At 32.4% G+C, this 24,703-nt stretch overlaps 1 protein-coding gene across 3 annotated transcripts; it reads right to left on the bottom strand.

The window, feature by feature from the left end:
* Positions 1 to 616: 616 nt before the first annotated feature.
* Positions 617 to 23,001, bottom strand: LOC129902051 (serine carboxypeptidase-like 17). 3 transcript variants are annotated; one of them, XM_055977070.1, is made up of 14 exons: positions 22,706 to 23,001; positions 4,025 to 4,170; positions 3,150 to 3,226; positions 2,935 to 3,057; positions 2,586 to 2,688; positions 2,464 to 2,501; positions 2,136 to 2,234; positions 1,971 to 2,057; positions 1,769 to 1,894; positions 1,579 to 1,650; positions 1,350 to 1,465; positions 1,121 to 1,234; positions 953 to 998; positions 617 to 834 (listed from the first exon to the last, which is right to left on the bottom strand). In XM_055977070.1, exons 1-14 carry the CDS (start codon positions 22,840 to 22,842, stop codon positions 751 to 753), a joined length of 1,368 nt encoding a protein of 455 aa, XP_055833045.1. In that variant the 5' UTR covers positions 22,843 to 23,001; the 3' UTR covers positions 617 to 750. The 3 variants fall into 3 exon arrangements, with proteins under 3 accessions (XP_055833045.1, XP_055833044.1, XP_055833043.1); XM_055977069.1 differs by lacking the exon at positions 22,706 to 23,001 and adding an exon at positions 4,279 to 4,520; XM_055977068.1 differs by lacking the exons at positions 617 to 834; positions 953 to 998; positions 1,121 to 1,234; ... (8 more) ...; positions 3,150 to 3,226; positions 4,025 to 4,170 and adding exons at positions 19,303 to 19,585; positions 19,683 to 19,728; positions 19,844 to 19,957; ... (8 more) ...; positions 21,975 to 22,051; positions 22,462 to 22,607 and having other exon boundaries at positions 22,706 to 22,989.
* Positions 23,002 to 24,703: the final 1,702 nt, after the last annotated feature.

Genomic DNA, 24,703 nt, shown 5'->3' on the forward strand with positions numbered 1-24,703 from the left:
AAAGTACAAAATTGTCTGAGGGAAAATTTGGCCATTGACTTTTTAATATATGGGTACTTAACTTAACGATAAATAAATAACAAGTATTCTTCATAATTTAAAGTAAATTATAAAAAATATATTTAATTTTTTTTTTAGTTTTATATCTAAATTATTGGGAGTGTAAATTTTATATCAAAATTATCACTTATTAATTTGAAAAACGCATCTTACCCCCTTCCCTCGAAATAAAAAAAATTTCAAAAAAATTTCTACCCCACCCCTAAAAGAATTTTACATTTTTTGTTTTGTTTTGGGTTAGATATATATAAATGATTTTTTTAAAAAATAAAAATAAAATTCTACTTGTATGAATATAACAAAAATGAAAACTTTCAAAATTGAAAAAATTAAAAATTCAAAAAAAAAATGGTAAGCACCTGATATGAGATTAATTGTTTTAAGTTATGTTTGCTAAATATTTGCCAAGATGGAATGTTTTATGTATGTGGAATAATGTAGCACACACTAACACACATTAGATGATGAGTGTGTTTTCGAACTAGTGAGTGATAGTTTTAAGTATTAAAGTCGCACTCCCAATAATTAAGATATAAAAATTTTTTTAAAAAAGAAAATAATTTAAATATATTTTTAACGCTTTAGTCAATACTTTATGGGGCACTTACCCCAAATGGTAGAATCAAGAATTCAAGATTATTACAATGGAATTTTGACAGTGATAATTACAAATTATGATTTATTTTTCAATTACAAGGGCTGGTAAGACATCCACCTTGCGAGCATGGCCAGACATTCACGAGGCTTATACTCTGGTGCAGTATGCCCTGCTCCCTGTAAACAAAATATAAAATAAAGCAAATTTACCGCCAACTATTTCATAATTTGTTTTTAACTTCAAACTAAGTCAGAAAAAAAAAAAGAAGATAGATTGAGAGTCTAGTTTTCTTGCCTTCACTGTGGCAAATGTCATCTGATTTGAGTAGCTTCTCGTGTAACTGAAATCATACAAATGAAAAAAAAAAAAGAGTTTAACATCTATAGACTGACAGAGTTTATGACTAATGTACGTACGGGAATTTTAAGTGTCCACAATATACGTCTTTCATCAAGAACTAACCCGGCAACTTGATTGTCAACAGTCCAAGTTCGCCAATCATCGACAATTGAGTAGTTAAGAGATTTTATCCATGCTTGAGTTGATCGGAAGGTAACAACCTTGTCATGATCTCCGCTGCTCAAATTCAATAAAACATTAGCAAACTTGTTAGTTTCACAGAGATAATATCTAACTATTTGTGTTTGTAGTTATTCCAATGTTATAAACACAATTAATATTCCTACTCAACCTGTATATAAGAGATCTGTAACCTTTACTACTGAGGTTTTCATGATAAGGTATGGTACTAATGACCATCTTTTGGTATTGCAAAGTTGCACATCTCTCCCATTTTCCGATGGTCCCCTGTTACCAAATGAGTATTTGACTTATATATTTGTCTAAGTTTAAGTTCTATGCATTGACGATAAGAAAATAACTTAAATTCATTTAGTTTTGTGTAACATCCTATGTCATACCTTCCGGATGTTGAGGGCGTCTCTAACTTGATCATCATCAGCCCAATGATAAGAAAGTTTGTACCAATCAGTCTAAAGCAATTGCAAGTAGTAAATTCTTGTAAGCAATATAACAGATACAAATATCAATAGCCTAAAAAATGGAATTACTTTGTAAATAATATTTAAAGATGGAACGACGAATACTCACGCGACATTTTAATTGATGAAACTTTTCACCAAGAGATCTTCTTTGGCCAAATAGTAAGTGTGGCCTTGGTGAAACAAGCTTACATTTGGGCTCCAAGATATGGGGATTATTAATACCTTTAAGAAGCTGCATATAAGGTCAGTATTTCAATGCCAAATAAAACAAGTAGATCATATTTAATTATACTTCAACAGAATCCAACCTCTTTAAAAGTTTGAACATCTTGCAAACACAATGCATTACTTGGATTTATTTTAAGGTATTCTCCTTTACAATTGGTCTTCAAGGACTGTTTCAGAAAAATAAGACAATAAGTGTAAGTAAAGTTAATGAGAGTGCACATAAATGATACAAAAGAAAAGCCAACCTCATAGAGTTCATCAGAAATAAGTCCCATTCCATGAGCATATGGAATCTCATAATTCTTTTCACCTTCAAAAGTCGATGGATTTCCGAGTAAATATCCCTGAAAAAATGTTCTTTCTATTGTGATTTTGTTCTACATTGACCTGTAGCATCTCTTCAGCAAAAACTAGTTTGTTTCCACACAATATTTAGCCGGGAGTACAGGAGGGCAAAGGATGTTCCTTGCAGGATAAATATTTGCGATAACAACTTCATTACGAGTTGTGAGTTGGTCGATGATCCGTTTATTCCGAAGAGAAAAGAGAATTTATCTAAGAAAAATGACAAACCTTGAGATTGATAAATGGTTTGATTTCCATTTCATTCTCTGCAATATCAAGGGCAAAATATTATAGGACTAAACCAGCAAAGCATGATCCAAGAAAGTAACTTAATGCAAATATAATCTTACTACTGGCTATAATTTGACTAATAATGGGAACGACCATCCCTGAGTACGAGTCTCCACCAATGTATAATGCATTCCTTAGAAATTCTGGGTGATCGACAAACCACTGCAAAAATATCCTGAAAAAGATTACTCAACCAACTAAAACAGCAGGGTAGTTGATAAAGTTCCTTCCTTTTGAAGTTCAGACACCTAAAAGGTGGAGAAACTAAGTGAAATGCGATACTCACTAGGCACTGATCCAACATCGGTAATTAGTTGCAATAGATATACAAACGTTTTTCAATGCTAGCAGAGATCTTAGACCTCATATGCTGACTGAGAAATCACAAATAACGACAAATGTAATTACCTTGCGAAGGAACTGATATGCATGATCACTTGCTTGGAAATCAGATGATTGTAGAGCTGCTGGAGTTGTCGCGTAGGAAAATCCAGTGCCCACCGGTAAGTCTAAGAAAATAATACTTGCCACCTAAATATTCCAGGATTCTTTTTAATATTTTTGAATTGTGCAGCAACTTTATGTACATTACAAAGTACAATTTCACAATCAAATACTCTAACCTGTGTCCATGAGTAAGGATTCAGTATCATTGTAGGGAAACTCCCATTGTATTCTGCTGCCTCAAAAGTAATTGGTCCTTCATAGTCATAGTTCAAAAAGTTTAGAAAATATAACTTAATAGCTTGTTAAAAGCCAGAAACTCTTAGGATTCAAATCAAACTTATTATACTTTTATTTGTGTTCTAAAATCCAACTTGTCAATGATCTGACCCAAATCTTCTTCCTGATTAGCTAGAAGCGTGATCAACAACAATATAGTTAGTGTAATCTCATAAGTGGAGACTGAACAGAGATAGACATTATCCCTAAAGGTTGTTTCTGATAGACCTTGGATCAAAGTAGCAAATCAAAGCAACTATGAAAAAAGAAACACGACAGTAGAGCAAACATGACAACTAATAAGAAAAACAATATAGAGAGCATTCACACAAAAAGAATACCAACAACAACAAAGTAACGCAAAACAGAAATCAAAGAAAAAGAAACTACGAGAACAAAATTAATACTATGACAGACACTGCGCTCCAGACTATCCCACAAAAAGCTAGACCATGTTCAACTACCGACTAACCTTCTACCCTAATCCGCAACCTCCATACCCTCTCTTATCTAAGGTCATGTCGTCAATAAGCTGAAAATCTTTCATGTCCTCTCTAATTACCTCTCTCTAGTACTTATTCGGCCTACCTTTACCTCTTGTCATACCCACCATTGTTAACCTCTCACGCCTCCTCACTAGGACATCTGCACATCTCCCCTTCACATATCCAAACTATCTCAGATTCAGTTCTTCATCTTGTCCACCACAAACGTTTATCATTTAGATTTATCTTGTCAAAGATTTTTACATAGAACCTAAACTAGAATGACATACCAATCTCATAGATAAGTCCAGATAGAGCAGAGCAACCAGGGCCTCCAGTAATCCAAAGCATTATAGGGTCGGAGTCTGGATCAGACTCCGACTTTATAAAATAGTAGAATAATTGCACATCTTCAGAATCACCAACTCCAACGTACCTGAAAACACCAGCCAATAATTTTTTTTTTCACATGAGTTTTTAAGTAATTCACTTCAAAAACATAACTAGAATAATATGTTGACTTATTTTCAATTTTATTCCTCACCCAGTTTCAAGCTCAAAGGGAAGTGGTCCTTGAAATCCTGGAAGAAACTTCACTGGTAAACCAGCTATTGCAGGCCCTGAACAAAGCTCTCCCACAACAACAACCAAAAACAAATAGCATACCTCTGCTTTTGCCATATTTCTTGTACAACAGAGTTTTCTTGAAGCTAAGTTTATCAAATCTAGATATATAATATATATTGTAATAGATAAGTATTACTTCCACTGTCACAATGTTGGACTTGGTACAAAATTTTATTAATAAAATAAGAACTTTTGAGATTTATGATAGTATATAATAAATCATAAATATATGATGATGATACTCCCATGAAAAATATTATCTAGATAAATAAGTAGGTAATCTACGTATTTACTTGTGTTCCATTAAGCAATTTATTTTCAAGAAACTATTTCACTTTTAAAAAATATTTTTCAAAAAGTTTGACCAGAACATGAAAATATTAAATGAAAAAGCGTAAAGTTGAATTATTACTTTCCCGTTTCAAAAAAAATGACATGATTTGATTTGATACGGAGTTTAAGAAAATAAAGAAGACTTTATAATCTTATGATCCTAAATTAAAATTATATCAAATATACAAAAGTGTCATTTAATTTTGTGACCTAAAATATGTCATGTGGAAATATGTTATAAAAAAAAAGAGATCATTTTTTTTGAAACAGAGAGAATTATTTTAAGCAGGAATGGAAAAAGAGTGTTGCCTAAACTTGGAAAAAAAAAAGATACGAGACAAAAGGGACTTACGTGTTCAAGATGATTAGTAGGTACTCATTTGTAATCATCTAGAATTTTCGGCCTTGAGAATCTTGTTAGAGTAGTATTTGTTTCTTCTCTTCCAATAAAAATGTATCATTGCTTCTCGTCTTCTAGTAATTAATTGACATTGTGATGTCTAATAATTTGGTAAGATTTTAAGTTTTATCTATAGTTAATGTATAGATTTTTTATACAAAAATTATCTAATTACATAAATATTTTATTATATTTATTAATTCTTTCTTGTTTGAAATAATTACGTATTGTCTCACTAATTAATAATTTCATTCTAGATTTTAAGTTAGATATATTTAGATATATGTATTTTTGCTACCAGATATATTTTAAAATCTATACATAGGGAGAAAAGCGAGCGAGAGAGGAGAGAAGCGGGAGACGAGTGAGAGAGTCAGTGTGTATCCCAAATAAATGCAAATCACACTAGGTACACATTCTAAAATACATATACAAAAGGGAGAGAGGACAGAGGTGAGCAAGCGAATAAGTTTTTTTCGAGATACATGCGAATACACTTGAATATAGTGTATCTGAAACAACTTACACATAATTTTGACCTCATGTATCTTAGATACATGTATTTGGACGCGTTAGATACATGACATGTATCTGGACGCACCAAATATATAACATGTATTTGAGGATCGAAATCTGGCACGAATAGTAATTTCAAAAACTCATGAAAGGGCATGTTATTATATCCTAAACTAGTGAAATTTGTGTTGTTTGTCCATTTTTTATATCATCAGATTAAGCAGACTTACTATAATAAATAAAGTTTCATTACAAGGCTGATATAATAATTTGAAAAATATATTAATAATCTATCATAATTGTTTAAATTGCATTAGTATATTTATTCATTTGGCAAAATAGTATTGCTTAAACGTGACACAGCACAAACGTGATATCAATTTCAATTCATACAATTGACTCTATCAAATATTTGAAGGTGATTGGATATTGCCGTGCATTAATAATTTTCTTCTTCTTTATTTATTTTCGTGACCTTTTGTTTTTATAATACATAGCCTGAGTATATGATGGCGGCGGAAATGAAATGTGGATTGACGAAAGTAACATTTAACGTATAGATTTTCTATTCAGAAAAAGTTGAAATTGACACGACAATTAATGCCCTTCCACCAAAAATTTGCTACTACCTTCGACCCAATTTGCGTGAGGTAATTTGATTTGGCAAAGAATTTTCTTTTAATTTTTTTTTTTAAAAGATTGTGTAAAAATTAAGTAATAGATGTATTTGTGGCTATAAATCATTTTAATAAGGGTAAAATAAGTATTTTAAAGTTAAATTTTTACTAAATATAAAAATGTGTCATTATTTTTGAAATTGAGCAAAAAAAAGTAAGTCATATAAATTGGAACAGAGGGAATATAACAAAGGGATAATTACCTTTTTGAGGTTTTTTTTATTATAAAATACAAGTTTATCAATCAATAAAATTATATATATATGAAGAAAAAAATTATTAAAACATCTCAATTGACGTTGAAATAAATATTATACATATATAAATATATAAATAAATATTGTATCTCAGATATCTTATTGATTCAAACCAAAAAATAATAATTTTATTGACTATTGTGTCTCCCATGATCTTCTTTAATAAATGATTTGTTGGTTATATTCTTTTTCGTCGCTTAGGTTGCTTTGTCACGATCAAATAAGAGAATAATTCATATAAGACGTATTCTTGAACTATAACATTGCTATTGAATGCAATCTCAAACTCTTTGTGCACTAATAGAAATTTAGGATTAGCACCAGCAATAATTACACATACATGATAAACAAATATCGTGGTAATTTCTTAATTTGCAATTATTTATAAAAATAGTCATATGCCTATAATAATATAACTTCAAGAAGGATCTAAAAGATAGAAACTTTACCTTAAATTACAAGCACATATCTGATACATGGATACCTACAAAAAGTTAAATTGGAAAAATGAATTAAATCGTAATAATTCCATTAATGGAGCTTATTGAGGAGTAAATTAAGTAGAGAAAGATGAAACAAGAAAGGAGAATCTATTAGAGAGAAAGTAGTTACAAGTTTAGGTGATCATAACTCATACAATTCATGTGTACATCATGTGTATTTATAGACTACAACAAGTAGTTACTCTTCAACTAACAATAATCACCTTCTAACAAACTTAGTTAGCTAAACTAACCTTGGCAACTTGCTTAACCATACTCTTTGGTTAGCACTTCCCCTCAAGCTCATGGTTTGAACAGATTCATGACACCCAAGTCACTTAGGAGCAGTTGATGTTGTGCTTTGCCAAGCTCTTTGTGAGTAGGTCAGCTTGTTGATCCTTAGTATGAGTGTACTCAGTTTTCAGCATTTTCTGACAAATTCTTTCCCTTACAACACGACAGTCTATGTCTATGTGTTTAGTTCTCTTATGAAAGATAGAATTTGCAACAATTTGGATCGCAGCATTGTTGTCACACACCATTCTAACTGATAACTCAATACGAACTCCAATATCTTTGAATAAGCCTATTAAGCAAATGATCTGAGCTGTACAGTTAGCTATACTCTTGAATTTAGCTTCTGCTGAGCTCCTGGAGACTGTCTCTTGTTTATTTGACTTCCAAGAAATTAGGGATCCACCAAACTTGATTAAATATCCAGTAGTAAACCTTCTAGTTTATAGACATGCTCCCCAATCTGAGTCACAGTAAGCAAGGAGTTGGTTTGTGTTTAGCTGGTATCAACGGTCCAAGACCTGAACTTCTTTAATATATTTGACCACCCTAAGTGCTTCTTCCATGTGAGATTCCTTAGGACAATGCATATATTAGCTCAACACCTGAACTAAGAAGGCAAGATCAGGTCTGGTCATGGTGAGATAAATGATCCTTTCTATAAATCTTTGATATCTGCTTGGATCCTGCAATATGGGATCTTCAGGTTCCCTTTTATGAGAGATACATTCATCATATTTCACAGAAGTTAGTTTCTGATTTTGTTAAAGTGGTGTTCCTGCAAGCTTAGCTCCCCCTAGGCTAGACTCAGCTATCAATTTCAGTGCATATTTCCACTGAGACATATGTATTCCTTAACTAGATCTAGCAATTTCAATCCCTAGGAAGAATTTAAGTTCACTTAGATCCTTCATTTTGAATTGTTTCTGTAGGTCTTTCCTAGTGCAGTCTATAAGATTTTGATTGCTGTCAGTGATTAAGAGATCATCCACATAGACCAGTACCATGAGCATGTCACACCCAACTTGTTTGTTGAACAATGAGTAATCATAGTGGTTCTGAAAGAAACTCAACTGTACCAAGGACTCTGTTAACTTCAGGTTCCATTGTCTAGAAGCCTGCTTGAGGCCATAGAGTGACTTGTGGAGTTTGCAGACTTTACCATGCCCTCTTTGTCTAGTAAATGCAACAGGAATAGACATATATAATCTTTCAAAAGATTACAATTAAGAAAGGTATTGTGAATATCCATTTGATGAATACACCAACTTTTAGAAGCAGCAACAGCCATATAGGATCTAACAGTAACCATTTTGGCAACAGAGATAAAAGTTTCACCATAATCCAGGCCCTCTTGCTGGCTGAATCCTTTGGCCACTAGCCTAGCTTTAAGTCTTTCCACCTCTCCTGAAGCCTTATACTTCAACTTGTACATCCATTTGCAGCTAATAGGCTTCTTACTAGGAGGCAAATTTACCACACTTCAAGTATTGTTGTCCTGTAAGGCAACAATCTCCAATTCCATAGCCTTAACCCACTGAGGATCAAATGATACTTTATTATAGGAGGAAGGTTTAGTGATAGCTGAGAATGCAGCTAGAACATGAACATAGAATGGAGACAAATGAGCATAGGACAGGTGATCTGAGATAGAAAAGGAGGAGGAGTTGTTATGATGCCTATCGCCAAAGTCCTATAGCTAAAAAAATGGTTTACTTTTCCTAGATGACCTCCTAGAAGGAATATGATGCACATCTGACAGAGAAATAGCAGGAAGCTCAAAGAAAGTGGGATCATCTGATGTAGAGGGAATGAAAGATTTAGAATCTGGAGAAAAGGTTGGAAGAGAAGAGAAGGTAAGAGATATCTCAGATATTGCACGAGGACTGAAAGGTGACAGAGGATGAGGGTAACTATGGTAAGGACAAGAAATATAGGATCAGTAGAGGTTTGCAGGTTTTTGAAGGGGAACACTTCCTCCTTGAACACTACATTTTTATTGATAAATAAATATTTGAAATGCAAGTCATATAAGAGATAACCCTTTTGAGAGAGAGAGTACCCCATCATGAATGCAAAAATAACTCTAAGAGAAACCTTGTCTAGGATCTTTTGACATGCAGCATAACACAAGCATCCAAAGGTCTTTATATGTGACAAAGAGAGAGGTTTTAAGTATAGCATTTCAAAGGAAGATTTATAATGAAGAATTTTGGAAGGAAGCTTGTATATAAGATACACAGCAGTGGTGACACACTCACCCCAAAATTTCAGAGGGACATTAGCCTGAAACCTGAGAGCCCTAGCCATGTCTAATATAGTTCTATGTTTTCTTTAAGCAATACCATTTTGTTGTGGAGTATACACATAAGTACTATGATGAAAGATATCAAGAGTAAACAGAAGAGATTAAAAAGCATGACTAAGAAACTCACTACTATTATCAGCTCTTAAGGTTTTAATATTAGTGGAAAATAGGTTGTGAACCTGTGTGAAGAAATGTCTCAGCACCATTATAGTATCAGATTTAGATGTTATAAGAAGCATCCAAGTAAACCTGGAAAAATCATTTACAATAGTCACAAAATACTTTGTTCCAATATTAGTTGGTATTCTGTAAGGACCCCATATATCACAGTAAACCAATTCAAACACAAATTTAGAAGTATGAGAGTTTACAGGAAAAGATAGCTTAGTCTGCTTAGCTAAGGGATAGATGATACAAGGAGAATGCACAGTAGTATCTATAATATCAAGGATAAAATACCTCTTTGTTATATCTATAGAGGAATGTCCTAGTTTTCTATGCCACAAAAAGATAGGATTAGACTGACTGAGTGGTTCAACATTACTACTGGTTGAATGAGCTGAAACTAAGTTGTTTAGACATTCCTTGAGGATGTAGAGACCTTGAGCTTCTCTACCAATCCCCGAACCTGTCCATTGGAGAGATCCTGAAAAAATGCAAAAGTCAGAAAAGAAAATTGTCATGTAATGAAGCTCTTTGGTAAGCTGTGATACAGATAAAAGATTACACTTAAATTTTGGAACAAAAATCACAATACTAATGGTTTTACCACCAAGCACTTTAGTGCTCCCAATATGTGAAACTGGTACTACATTACCAATAGGCAAATGAACTTGTCTCCTCTCAAAATTTGGCGCTAATTTGACTCTATCTAGCACATCAAATCTAGATGTCATATGATTTGTGGCTCTAGTATCAACTATTTAATCATTATCCATATATTTTGAGACTAAGGCATACAAGATATTACCTGCAATGGCTGCTTTGGCTGAATGCTCTCCTGTATTTTCACTTTTTTTAGCCAACACCTGCATGATCTGATGATACTGATCTTGTGTGAAGAAAGTTGCTGGAGCTAGGGGGATTCAACTTGTAGCAACATTACCACTATATGATGAACCTACAGGTTGAGTAAATTCAACTTAATTGGCATAGGAACTAGTGTTTCCATCTTTCTTCTTTGATCTCCAGCCAATAGGATAACCTTTGACTTTGAAGCATTTCTCCTTAGTGTGTCCTCTGTATCCACATACTTCACATACAAGGAGAGGCTTTTGTGGCTTATACTGAGAGTCATAGTGTCTTCTACCTGGATTACCATTACCTTCTGGTTGATGTCCAAAGTTACCACCACCATGAGTAGTAAGACCTCATCATTTATGGAGTTGTGCTTTCAACGACTCTAGGAAGAGAGATGTCTTGACTAGTATTAACCAATTTACTCTAACTCTCATGACCTATGATGATGGAGAATGCTTTATTTGGGTTAGGAGTAGGAGTTTGCAGCAGAATTTGACCACTGACAGCTCTGAGTAGGACTCATTCAATCCCATTAGAAACTAAAGTAGCCTTTGATACTCACAGTGTTCTTTGAATTTCCTAGAGTCATCACATGAACATCCTGGACAAGGCATGATGGATTCAAACTCATTCCATAAACTCTTGAGAGTAGTATAGTAGTCTGTTACTGACATAGTTCTCTGGCTAAAAATGTGAATCTCCTTGTGAAGCTGAAACACATGTGCACCATTAATTTTATCAAATCTCTCCTTCAGATCACACCATACTTTGTGAGAATCACCACCATACATTACACTGCTAAGCAAACCTGGTCTCACAGAATTCATAATCCAGGACAAAATAACAACATTGCACTTCTCCCAAATATAAAAAAATGCAGGTGCAAACTAGGATTTAGAAAATCTACCATCAACAAAGCATTGTTTACTTTTACCTAAAAGTCCAATATGCATGGATCTACTCCAGATTGCATAGTTCTCTGAGACAGTAAGTTGCAGAGAGATTAAGGAGCTACCTGGAGTGTCATTAGGTTGAAGATACAACGGATGATTGTGGTCTATGATTGGAGCGATGAAGTTAGTTGTTCCAGTAGTTGTATTTTCTGTGTTCGAGTTTAGATTGCCAATTTTCATTGATCCCGTTTTGACTTCAGCTGTGTTTGTCATTGCTTTTCAGCTTCGAACCTTGATCGTCTACTTGAATGCTTATTTGCGATTCAGCTATTACTTAACTCTAAATCTAAGCACTCTAACACACTAAACTTGAGAAAATAGTATTTCATCTAGCCTGAGAAACGACAAGGCTCTGATACCATAATAACTCCATTAATAGAGCTTATTGAGTAGTAAACTAAGTAGAGAAAAATGAGAGAAGAAAGGAGAATCTATTAAAGAGAAAGTAGTTACAAGTTTAGGTGATCATAGCTCATACAATTCATGTGTACAAATGTGTATTCATAGACTACAACAAGTAGTTACTCTTCAACGAACAATAACCACCTTCTAACAAACTTAGTTAGCTTAACTAACCATGGTAGCTTGCTTATCCATACTCTTTGGTTAACAAATTGATAGGTTTAAACAACATATAAAAATAATATGATGTTTTACCTATCACCATCACATTAAAGCTTGAAACAAAAATATGATACTCTCTCTGTCTCATTTTATGTGGCACCGTTTGACTTGGTATAATGTTTTAAAAAAAGGAAAAAAATAATCTTTAGATATTTGTGTAGTAGGAAATCATTTTATTGCAAAAAGAGAATTTTAAAGTAGAATTGTTTCTAATTATAATAAGGCGACTTTTTTTTGGGACAGACTAAAAAAAGAAAGGATGCCACATAAAATGGGAGAAATAAAGTATGTACTTTTATTTCTTTTCTGTTGTTAGCATGCTTTGATGGCATAGAATCAATAGTTGACACACACAAAACAGAATAGAAAGAAGGGCCCTTTGAACGACTCCGGTACTATCTCATCCGCTGCTTTAGCTAATTGTTCCCCCTTTTCAAGTGTGATTTCTATCTTATGTATGACCGTGTTTGAAGTATATTCGTCGTTTGATTAATTCCCAAACTGCTTTTTTTATGAAGCACATAATAATATTATCAATATATACACCATAGCACCAAATTATATTCTTGATTCCCTTCAATTTCCCAACTAATATGTAAAACTTCATTGGAATAAAATCAATCTCTATTTCTAGAATCTGGAAATAAGTTTTCTCTTAACTTGGTGAATCCACAACCAAAGATTCATTGCAAACGCTTTCTACTTTCTTGAAAATTGTGAGTACTTGGTATAGAAATTCATTCATACTAAGGTCACAACTAACAATCATATGTTATATTCTATTTTTCTTATTAGGCTTACCCTTGGCAAATAATCAATTTATATTTTTTTATCATATATTTTAGAACTTTTTTATTACATACGCACACAAAAAAAATCTACCAATATTAATTCTTATATTTTTTATTTTATCATATATTTTAGAGCTCTTTAGATTTTTTCACGATTTTTATATTAATTTTTATTATATTGTTAAATGCTATAGATATACACTCTTAAATTTTTCCCCCATATTTTAAGAAAATACTTCCCTTCTTTAAAAGTTCAAAGGACAACAATGATGGAAAATGCATGTAAAACTAATGTTTTGACTCAAATAATAATTATAGCCCCGGTGCTAAACTTCTGAAATTTTTGGAGTTTTACCTTATGTAATAGAAAAAATATTAGGATTAAACAAGTAAAGATTTAATATACGTAATTTTAATTAATTTCAAAGTCCTAAGTATTATAATAATAATTAAATAATAATTATTTGAAAAAATGGTGAAAACACGATTTTATCTAAAGCAAAGTCTTTTAATGAAGGGCAAAAAGTTCAATCAAATTCTTGAAGGACCTTCGTGTTTTTAATATAGTATAGATTTACTGCTTTTAAACATATTTTTTATTTATTACCTTGATAAAATATTTAAAAATATTTACTATGTATAGTCACTATACTATGTATTAAGATTGAATTATATATGTAATATATAGGTATAATACATAAATATGACCCTTAAATTGGCTTTAGCTGGCAATTATGACCTCTAACTTTATTTATTAGTGTACAAGTAGGCACTTTAACTATCCAAAACTTGAACAAATAGACACATTCGTCCTACATGGTATCCTACATGACAATTTTGTGTCCTACGTGTATTATGCCGCGAGTGTCTATTTATTTAATTTTAAACAAGTTTAAGTGTCTACTTGTGCACATCCAAAGTTGGAGGGCATATATTAGCTGAAATCAAGTTAAAGGGTATATTTATGTATTATGCCCAATATATTTGCAATATGTATGTATTAAAATGTATTATACTTGTTTTGATTTTAAAAATTACACTATGTATTAGAAACGAACTATGCAAAGAGTATTGGAAAATGCAACAAGTTTCCTATAACAAAAGAGTTACTTTGGCTATAATCAATGAGCAAGAAGAAGCAAAATATAATCTTTTTAGATAAAAATGAACTGAATATAAACAAACCAACAATAATAGAGTTTCTGAGAAAGTACTCTCCTGTAGTAAAAATAAATTCATTAATTAAGAAACTAAAATAACAAACTCCTCCAAAAGTGGGAACAAAATAAATTTCAAAATATAAACAGCAAACATAACAACAAATTATGTGTAATATCACGAGTGAGGTTTGGAGAGGGTAAAATGTACACAACCTTATTCCTAACTATACTTTATAGGGTAGAGAAACTATTTTCGATTGACCTTGGCAACCCTCCTTATTTATTAGGACTTGAATCGACAATGACGTCATGCAAAGTTACAATAAACATAACACCATATTAAACAATTGTGACACATTTGTTGATTACAAAGGATAGTAAGACATCCACCTTCTGAGCATGGCCAGACATTCACGAGGCTTATACTCTGGTCAGTGTGCCCTGCTCCCTGTAAACAAAATATAAATAAAGCAAATTTTACAATTTGACAAAAAAGATTTTTAGCTAAGTGAGAAACGAAAGTGAAAAAGATAGATTCATTGGAGGTTTTCTTGCCTTCACTGTGGCAAATGTCACCTGATTTGAGTAACTTCTCGTGTAACTGAAATCATACAACGAAAAAAAAGAGTTTAACATCTATATACCAACAGAGTTTATGACTAATGTATGTACGAGAATTTTTAAGTGTCCATAATGTACGTCTTTTATCAAGAACTAACCCGGCAACTTGATTGTCAGCAGTACAAGCTCGCCAATCATTCATAATCATTTAAAATTACTGTACTATTTCATATTAATTCTTATATCTTGAAAGTAAGAAAGGACCTCTATCCGTCCATAAAATCTATTCATTATGCTAGCACTTTTATCAACATAAGTCTCAATACTATTTAGAGAGGCCAACACGATTGCTGATCACTTGGCAAAGATGGCTAACACTAGCCAAACTTTCTTGTTTTCGATCGACCCCTTCCAGCAACTTCCTAATTGGTCTAAGGGTCCTTTTGGTGACGTGACACTCTCCTATTTCAGCATTTGCATTTATCTATTCTCTCTATTTTTTTGGCATATTCCTTTTTTTTAAAATAAAAAAACCCAATGCTTAGTTCACCGGAAAGAAAAACATAGTTGCGTGTTTATTTAGAAAATTGAAAAGCTACCTTTTCTTATTTCCCTCTCTTTTCCTCTTCTTTCTCCCAACCAAATTAACTGTTCTTCTTCTTTTTTTCGTTCATATTCATGTATATTCATGCTGGATCATAGTAAAAGCAAGGCAGTATTCGAGTGCACGGTTGAAACCACCATCTCTATTACACCATCATGAAAGATTCTGCTTGATGTTCTTTGGCAGTTGAATACAGTTGCCATATCTTCCTCTGATCGCCACTAAATGACCTCGACCATATATCATACATACATTTACTCCCATGCTCTTTTTCTAGTGATTAGAATTTCAAACCTCCTTAGAATTAGCAAAAAAACTAGAATTTGTTCTTTTACTCTATAGAAAAAAAAGATTAATGAATTTTTTTGTGGCTTGGGGGTGATATTAGGATAGCAAGTAATGAAAAAGAATGTACTTTTATAGGAAATCGGAGAAATAAGACGAGCAAGAAAAAATACGGTCCTTTGTCATTACATGGTTATATATTATGACCTATATGTGTTTTAATTTTATATAGGATTTTTTGAGAAGAAAGGAGAGAAAGTTCTTCTTTCATGTTCTTATATGCTCTCCTTTTCACATTTTTGGAAAAGAGTTAATAGAGGATATACCTTACTAACACCATAAGCTTGAAAAGAAAAAAAATCATCATTATGGAGAACCGTCTATGCTCTTTACTGATATATCCTGCATTCACATTGCGAGTAAAATGTGAGCGTTCTTCTCTTGATTTGTCAAAGAAAGTCACGAGGTGAGTGAGGAAGACTTCCTATAAAAGTAGCTCTTCAGCTCCCCGTTTTATACATTCAATACACAAACAGAGAGAAAAATATTTAGAGAGTTGTGAGGTTTTCATAAACTATATATAAGAAAATAATTTGTGAAGAAAAATAGAGTATGAACAATAGTTTTTAGTAAGGTGGAGATCAAAATAATGTTATTCTTTTTGAGTGTGTGATAGTCATTTTTGAGTATTGTACTTGGTACTACCCAGTATAAAATTTCTCACTATAGTAATATCAATTGCTCCTTTTGGCCCGTGTTTTTTCCCTTATTTAAAAGGGTTTTCATGTAAATTATTGGCGTCATTATTTTTCTTATTTTATTTTATTATTTTGACCATATATATTTTTGTGTTAGTCCGTATTTTTCCCCAACAAACTGGTATCAGAGTAAGGTTTTATCTAAGTATGCTCTGTGGTTGCAGCATAATCTGAATTTCCACATCAGAAAAGAATTACCTTGATTTGTAATAGTTATGTATTTTTGGGGAAAAAACGATAGAAGACAGCGCTAGTAGAATGGTTACTTTGAATGGTGTTAATTATGTCATTTAGAGGAAAAATGAAAGACTTGCTTTATGTTAAGAATTTTTATCAACCAGTCTTTACCACTGTAAAGTTTGATAATAAAACAGATGAAGAGTGAAATCTTTTGCATAGACAGAAGTGTGGATTTATTAGGTAATGGGTTGACAATAGTGTGTTGAATCATATTTCTGGGGAGACACATACTCATATCTTATGAGAGCATCTTGAAAGCTTGTATGCTAAGAAGACTGGAACAACAAAATATTCTTAATAAAGCAAATGTTAAGTATAAAATATCATGATGTTTCTCCGAAGATAGATCACCTGAATAATTTTCAGGGAGTCATGAACCAGTTGTCTGCTATGGATATTAAATTTGATGAAGAAATTCAAGGCTTGTTTCTACTTGATTCTCTACCAGAACCTTGGAAAATATTTAAAACTTCATTGTCAAATTCTACTCCGGATGGTGTGATCTCTATGAATTCTGCCAAGAGTAGTGTCTCGAACGAAGAGATAAGAAGAAAATCTCGAGGTTCTTCTTCTTCATCGGATGTCTTAATAACTGGCTTCAGGGGGAGAAATAAAGAACGTAATTCTCAGAATAGAGAACATAGCTGGAGCAAATATAAGGGCAGACTTAGGGATATTGAGTGCTATTGTTGTGGCATGAAAGGGCATACAAAGAAGTTCTGCCGAATATTAAAGAGGGAAAACAAAGATAAAGAGGAAAATAAAGAAGATGGCAGTGAAAATTGCCTAGCCACCGTCTCATCAAAGATCTTGTTATAGTCCTTGATGAAGATCTAATAAATATTGCTTGTGATGAGTCAAGCTGAGTTGTGGACACTGGTGTCGTATCTCATGTGACATCAAGGAAGGATTTTTTCTCTTTCTATACTCCTAGTGACTTTGGAACCTTGAGTATGGGTAATGAGACTGTATCTAGGGTGGTTAGTATTGGTACAATTTGTTTAAAAACTAGTATTGGAACTAAACTAGTTTTGAACAATGTAAAACATGCACCTGATGCTCATCTGCACTTAATTTCTGTTGGTGTTCTAGATGATAAAGGATATGTTAATACCAATGGCGGTGGAAAGTGGAAACTCATCAAAGGTTCCTTAGTTTTGGATCATGGTAACAAACGTCATAGTCTATACTGGACTACGACTTTACTTATGCAAATATGGTGAATGCAGTGGCACAAGAGGCTTAGCCACTACAGTAAGAAAGGCCTTAATCTTTTAGCCAAGAAAAAATTATTGTCAGATTTTCATAGTGCTAAATTAGAAAAGTGTGAGCACTACTTGGCTAAAAAACAAAATAGAGTTTCTTTTAAGTCTAATCCTTCTTTAAGAAAGACAAAGTTGCTTGAGTTGGTGCACTCCGATTTATGTGGTCCAATGAAGATAAGGACTCTGGGTGGTACACTCTAGTGAATGAGACTGGAGGGGGAGATTTGTGGGATCCAGTCCCCACCTTGTTTTCAAAAGATGTTGTTGGCCATCTTTTTTTTTGGTCAAATATTACCGCAATTTGCAAATTGCAAATTGTAGCTTCTTCTCTTGATTTGTCAAAGAAAGTGGCGAGGTGGCTGAGGAAGAGTTCCTTTAAAAGGAGTTTTTCAGCTCCTCATTTTATACATCCAATACACAGACAGAGATAAAAATATTTAGAGAACTGTGAGGTTTCCATAGACTATATATAAGAAAATAGTTTGTGAAGAAAAATAGAGTGTGAGCGATATTTTTTTTTAGTAAGGTGGGAGATAAAAGTGTGTTATTCCTTTTGAGTGTGTGATAGTCATTTTTGTGTGGTAGTTATTCTTCTTGGCACGTGATTTTTTTTCTTATTTAAAAGGATTTTCACGTAAATTTTTGGTATTATTTTTCTCATTTTATTTCATTATTTTGACCATATATATTTTTGTGTAGTCTGTGTTTTTTCCCAACAGATTATTAGGTTAAATGCTTCAGTGTTATTTAGCTTAATATGAAAATTAAAGTTGTATGTATATGCTCTATACTATTTGTGAGTGGTCCGATGTGTAATACAACATAATATTTCCTTGTATTTGAAGTAGTTTCTTTGCTACTCTTTTGTCCCAACATATCTTTTATAAAGGCCTTATCTTTGGCCTCTGGTTTGGCGTTGTAGGTTTTCATTTGAGCATTTCTTATTTTTTTAATCGTTAATTAGAAGAATCTTTATAAAGTAGTCAAAAGTAGTGAATTAATGGAGAAAAGTGTGCTCATATAAATATGGGGACTTGAAATCACTTTTGGGGGATAGCCAACATGTTCATTGATTCAAAATAATTAGTTAATAATAAATATAAACTCATATTAAGAAAAAGAAATGTGTACTAACTTTTAAGTACCTAAAGGCAGACCCTCAAACAATTAATGCCTTTCCACCAAAATTTGGCTATAACAAAAGAGTTACTTTAGCTATAATCAATGAGCAAGAAGAAGCAAAATATAATCTTTTTGAATACAGATGAACTGAATATATATTCAAACCAACAATAATAGAGGTTCAATGAATGTACTCCTCCTGTAGTGAAAATAAATTCAGAAATTCAGAAGCTAAAATAACTAACGCCTCCGACAGTGGAAACAAAATAAACAGTACGAAACATAACACTATAACAACAAAAAAATTCATTGTAATTTCATAAGTAGAGTTTGGATAAGGTAAGATGTACGCTTATCCAGAATGTTTCCGATTGACCCTCGGCAACCCTCTTCTTTATTCAGACTTGATACCGATAATGTGAGCGAGCTCACACATGTGAAGTTACAGTAAACATAACACTAAATTAAGCAATTGTGATACATTTGTTGATTACAAAGGCTGGTAAGACATCCACCTTCTGAGCATGGCAAGACATTCACGAGGCTTATACTCTGGTGCAGTATGCCCTGCTCCCTGTAAACAAAATAAAAATAAAGCAAATTTAACAATTTGACAAAAAAAGAAAATTTAACTTAAGTGAAAAATATAGATTGATAGGAGGTTTTTTTGCCTTCACTGTGGCAAATGTCATCTCATTTGAGTAACTTCTCGTGTAACTGAAATTGTACAACGAAAAAAAGAGTTTAACATCTATATAACGACAGAGTTTATGACTAATGTATGTACAAGAATTTTAAAGTGTCCACAATGCGTCTTTCATCAAGAACTAACCCGGCAACTTCATTGTCAATAGTCCAAGATCGCCAATCATCGACAATTGAGTAGTTAAGAGATCTTATCCATTCTTGAGTTGATAGGAAGGTAACAACCTTGTCATGATCTCCACTGCTCAATTCAATAAAATATTAGAGAACTTGTTAGTTTCACAGAGATAAACTTACGTATTTGTGTTTGTAGTTATTCCAATGTTGTAAGCACAATTAATATTTCTACTCAACCTGTATATAAGAGATCTGTAGCCTTTGCTACTGAGGCTTGCATGATATGGTATGGTACTAATGACCATCTTTTGGTATTGCAAAGTTGCACATCTCTTCCATTTTCCGATAGTCCCCTGTTACCGAATGAGTAGTTGAATTATATGTGAGTCTGAGTTTAAGTTCTATGCACTTAAAGAAAATAACTAGTGAATCTATAACATGCTATCGCATATTAAACTTACACTTACGTTATAAAGAATCTTTATGATATCTATGTATATAACTTAAATTCATTTACTGTAATTCGTTGTGTAACATCCTTTACCATACCTTTCGGATATTGAGTGCATCTCTAACTTGAACATCATTAGCCCAATGATAAGAATGTTTGTGCCAATCATCCTAAGCGCGCAGTTGCAAGTTGTAATTTCTTTAGAGATACAAAAAAATCAAAAGCATAAAGAATGCATTACTGTATAGATAATATTTGAAGATGGAAAGACAAATCTCACGCGACATTTTAGTGCAGGAAGTTGTTCAGGATTGTTAAGTTCATGAAACTTCTCATCAAGAGACCTTCTTTGGCCAAACAATTGGTGTGGCCTTGGCGAAAATCGCTCACATTTGGGCTCCAAAATATGGGCTTCATTAAGCCCTGAAACAAGCTGCATATAAGGTCTCAGTAATTTTACTGAATACTTGTTTAATGCCAAATAAAGCAAGTAGATCATATTTAATTTTACTGGAAATTAAATCCAACCTCTTTAAAAGTTTGAACATCTTGCAAACAAAATGTATTCCTTGTATTTATATTGAGATACTCTCCTTTACAATTTGTCTTCAAGGACTATTTCAGAAAAGTAAGCCAATAAGTGTAAGTAAAGTTAATGACAGTATACAAATATGACACTAAAGAAAAGCCAACCTCATAGAGCTCATCAGAAATAAGTCCCATTCCATAAGCAAATGGAATCTCATAATTCTTTTCACCTTCAAAAGTTGAAGGATTTCCGAGTAAATATCCCTGAAACCATTCAAAAGTATACTAGTAGTTGTGATATCGTTCTACATTGTCCGGTAGGAATTCATCAGAAAAAATTAATCTGTTTCTACACAATCTTTAGCCGGGACAGGAGGGCAAAGGATGTTCGTTGCAGAATAAACATTTGTGGTAACATGAATTTCACCACGAGTTGTGAGTTGGTACATGATCCGTTTATCCCTAAGGAAAAAGAGAATTTATGTAAGAAAAATGACAAAACCTTAAGATTGATCAATGGTTTGATTTCCATTTCATTCTCTGCAATATCAAGGATAAAATGTTATAGGACTAAACCAGTAAAGCATGATCCAAGAAAGTAACTTTAATTGTTGGAGTGCAAATATAGTCTTACTACTGGCTATAATTTGACTAATAATGGGAACAACCACCCCAGAGTACGAGTCTCCACCAATGTATAATGGATTCCTTAGAAATTCTGGGTGATCCACAAACCACTGCAAAAACATCCTTAAAAAGATTACTCAACAAATTAAAACAGCAGGATAGTTAATAAAGTTCGTTCCTTTTGAAGTTCAGACACCTAAAAGGTGGAGAAACTAAATGAAATGTGATACTCACTTGACACTGATCCAACATCGGTAATTAGTTGCAATAAATATACAAACGTTTTTCAATGCTAACTGAGAAATCACGGATACAATGATGAATGTAATTTACCCTGCGAAGGAACTGATATGCATGATCACTCGCTTGTAAATCAGATGATTGTAGAGATGCTGGAGTTTTCGCGTAGGAAAATCCCGTGCCCACCGGTAAGTCTACGAAAATAATACTTGCCACCTAAAAAATCCATGATATTTTTAACATTTTCGAATCATGCAAATTACAAAGTACAATTTCATAATCAAATACTCTTAACCTTTGTCCATGAGTAAGGATTCAGTATCATTGTAGGCAAACTCCCATTGTATTCCACTGCCTCAAAAGTTATTGGTCCTTCATATTCATAGTTCAAAAGGTTAAGAAAGTAACTTAAAAAAGCATAGCAGGTTACTTACAATTTCCACTAGCTAGGTTAATACTTAATAAAGTTTATCATACACAAATTTATTCGTAATTATTCCCTCAATTTCAAAACGATTGACCTAATTTCTTTTTTAGTTTGTTTCAAAAAATGATCATTTTCCTTTTTTTTGGCAATAATTTTATTTCAACTTTTTACCTGGCATATTTAAGACCATTTGATACATTTGACATAACTTTAATTTAGAACCACAAAATTAAAAAATAAATTTAATTTTCTTTAACTTCATGTCAAATCAAAATAAATAGATTATTTTTAAAAAAATGGAAAGATAACCTTATAAATGACGTGAGCGCCTAAGACCTAAACTCATATGACATACCAATCTCATAGATAAGTCCAGATAGAGCAGAGCAACCAGGGCCTCCAGTAATCCAAAGCATTATAGGGTCGGAGTCTGGATCAGACTCCGATTTTATAAAATAGTAGAATAATTGCACATCTTCAGAATCACCAACTCCAATGTACCTGGAAAGATTTAATTTTCGGGAAATTGTAACAATTCAATGTCCAAAAATAATATTCCAGAAACAAAAAATGAAAAATATTCACGCCCAGTTTCTCACCCAGTTTCCAATTCAAAAGGAAGTGGTCGTTGAAATCCTGGAAGAAACTTCACTGATGAACCAGCTGCTGCATGTTGTGCTACAATAACAAGTAAAAACAAAGAGTAAATTAGCTCTGTTTTCCCCATATTTTTCATTCAACACTTTTTTTTCTTAAAGTTAGTCATCATATCATATAGATAAAAATGATATCTGGTTTGTTTGGTAGGAGGAAAATATTTCTCGAGAATGTTATGTTTGGACTTTGGTAGATTAAAGTTGTTTAAAAATATTTTTTCTAAAGAAAAGTTGTTCAAAAATTAGGTAGACGACTTCTTTAATGGAATTAGATATAGCACGTTTTTCATAAGTGATATTCTAAAATTAAGTATATCCCCATCCATTCAACCTCCACCACACGCCTCACTGCCACCCTATAATATTTTATTAGATTATATATAAATATTTATAAATTTATTTATCAAATATTAAAAATAAGTAAGGAACTAACTTATTTTTTAATAAAATATTTTTTATTTAATTTGTGTAATATAATTTGAAGGTGTTCTAATTTATTCAATATAATTTGAAAATCAAAAAAAATATACAAATAGTAAATTTGAATTCATTACTTTAAAATATAGCGAATTCGATGCTAATTTTTTAAAAAATAATCCCATAAAAATTTAGATTCTAAATTAATGACCACCATCCAGACCAGACTCTCTTGGACCCTTATCTGACTAATTTACATATCTCCATAATTCAGGCAATTCCCTTTTTTGTCATTTTTCTTTCTAGCTATTCCATTTCTTAAACAAAAAAAAGAAAATAATTTCTCTTAAAGATATTTAACTTATATGCACGAAGATTATAAAAAGAACAGAAAAGGACGTAAAATATCCCTCAATTATACGAATTAGTATAAAATTATTCTTCATCTATTTATCGGATCTAAAATTCTCCTCACGTTAACCTTTACGTTCTATTTAATCCTTATCTCTAACAGTCTAAATATTAAAAATAATTAACAATTTTATTAATGACGTGTCACTATCCTATCGGCTATTCTAATATTTAATTAAGCTAATTTTAAAACCCCAAAACTCATACCCACCCGCTCCACCCAAAATCCCCACCCGTAAAATCCTTCTTCACCACTAATGTTCATCTCCTCACTTCTTCACCATCAATGCTCATCTCTTTTTAGCTTAAAAATGTCGAACTCTTCTTCTGTTTCTTCTTCTCAACAACTTCTGTCACGTAATCTATCTATGGCCAGAAGTTTGACGACGAGATATATCCACAGCTAAAGCATAGAGGAGCAGGTATCATATCCATGGCTAATGCTGGACCAAATACAAATGGAAGTCAATTCTTGACACTTTGGCACCTGCATAGTTACTATACTTTTAGTAAAAGGATTGGACCAACAGCGAAAATGTAATTTTTTGAGTGTATATTCAGTATATAGCTCATTTATAAGTAATTTATATTGTATAGTTCAATGTCTACTTTCTATGACATTTGGCAAGCTATATTGTATAGTCACTGTATAATTTCTATAATTTTGGCTATTTTTTATGTAAATAAAACATGTTATATTTGTTGTAAACTAATTAGTTTATTGTATATATTTGAAATTGTCCCTCTTTCCTTTTGGGACAGTTCTTAATGACTCTTTTTTTATTTTTTATAGAGTTAAATATCAAAAACGCATTTAAATTGTTCATATTTTTTAGTTTCATATCTAAACTATTAGGAGTATGAGAAACACACCTAAACTACACTCATAAATTTGAGAAACACATCTATTTCACTTTGTCTTAGGCCCAAACAACCTTTTATAGCCTCAAACAAATCACAACTCAAAAGTATAATATTGTTAGACCCTCAGCTTGATGGTTCGAATGGTTCGGACTTAGCCATAAATTTACATGATGACCTAACCAAAGCTCAATAACTTCAGTCAAGATCAAGTTCAACTGAAGATAAATATTGGCATTGGCATGGCTAAGG

Source organism: Solanum dulcamara, chromosome 9 (assembly GCF_947179165.1).
Source record: "Solanum dulcamara chromosome 9, daSolDulc1.2, whole genome shotgun sequence".
Classification (NCBI taxonomy): domain Eukaryota; kingdom Viridiplantae; phylum Streptophyta; class Magnoliopsida; order Solanales; family Solanaceae; genus Solanum; species Solanum dulcamara.

Excerpts from the sequence above, each read along its gene's own strand:
- LOC129902051 (XM_055977068.1), bottom strand. The coding sequence starts at position 22,842 with ATGAAAAATATGGGGAAAACAGAGCTAATTTACTCTTTGTTTTTACTT. Across the intron at positions 21,077-21,314 it reads AACCATTGATCAATCTTAAG|GGATATTTACTCGGAAATCC; the intron begins GTTTTGTCATTT and ends GAATGGTTTCAG. Across the intron at positions 19,729-19,843 it reads ATTGACAATGAAGTTGCCGG|TTACACGAGAAGTTACTCAA; the intron begins GTTAGTTCTTGA and ends GTACAATTTCAG.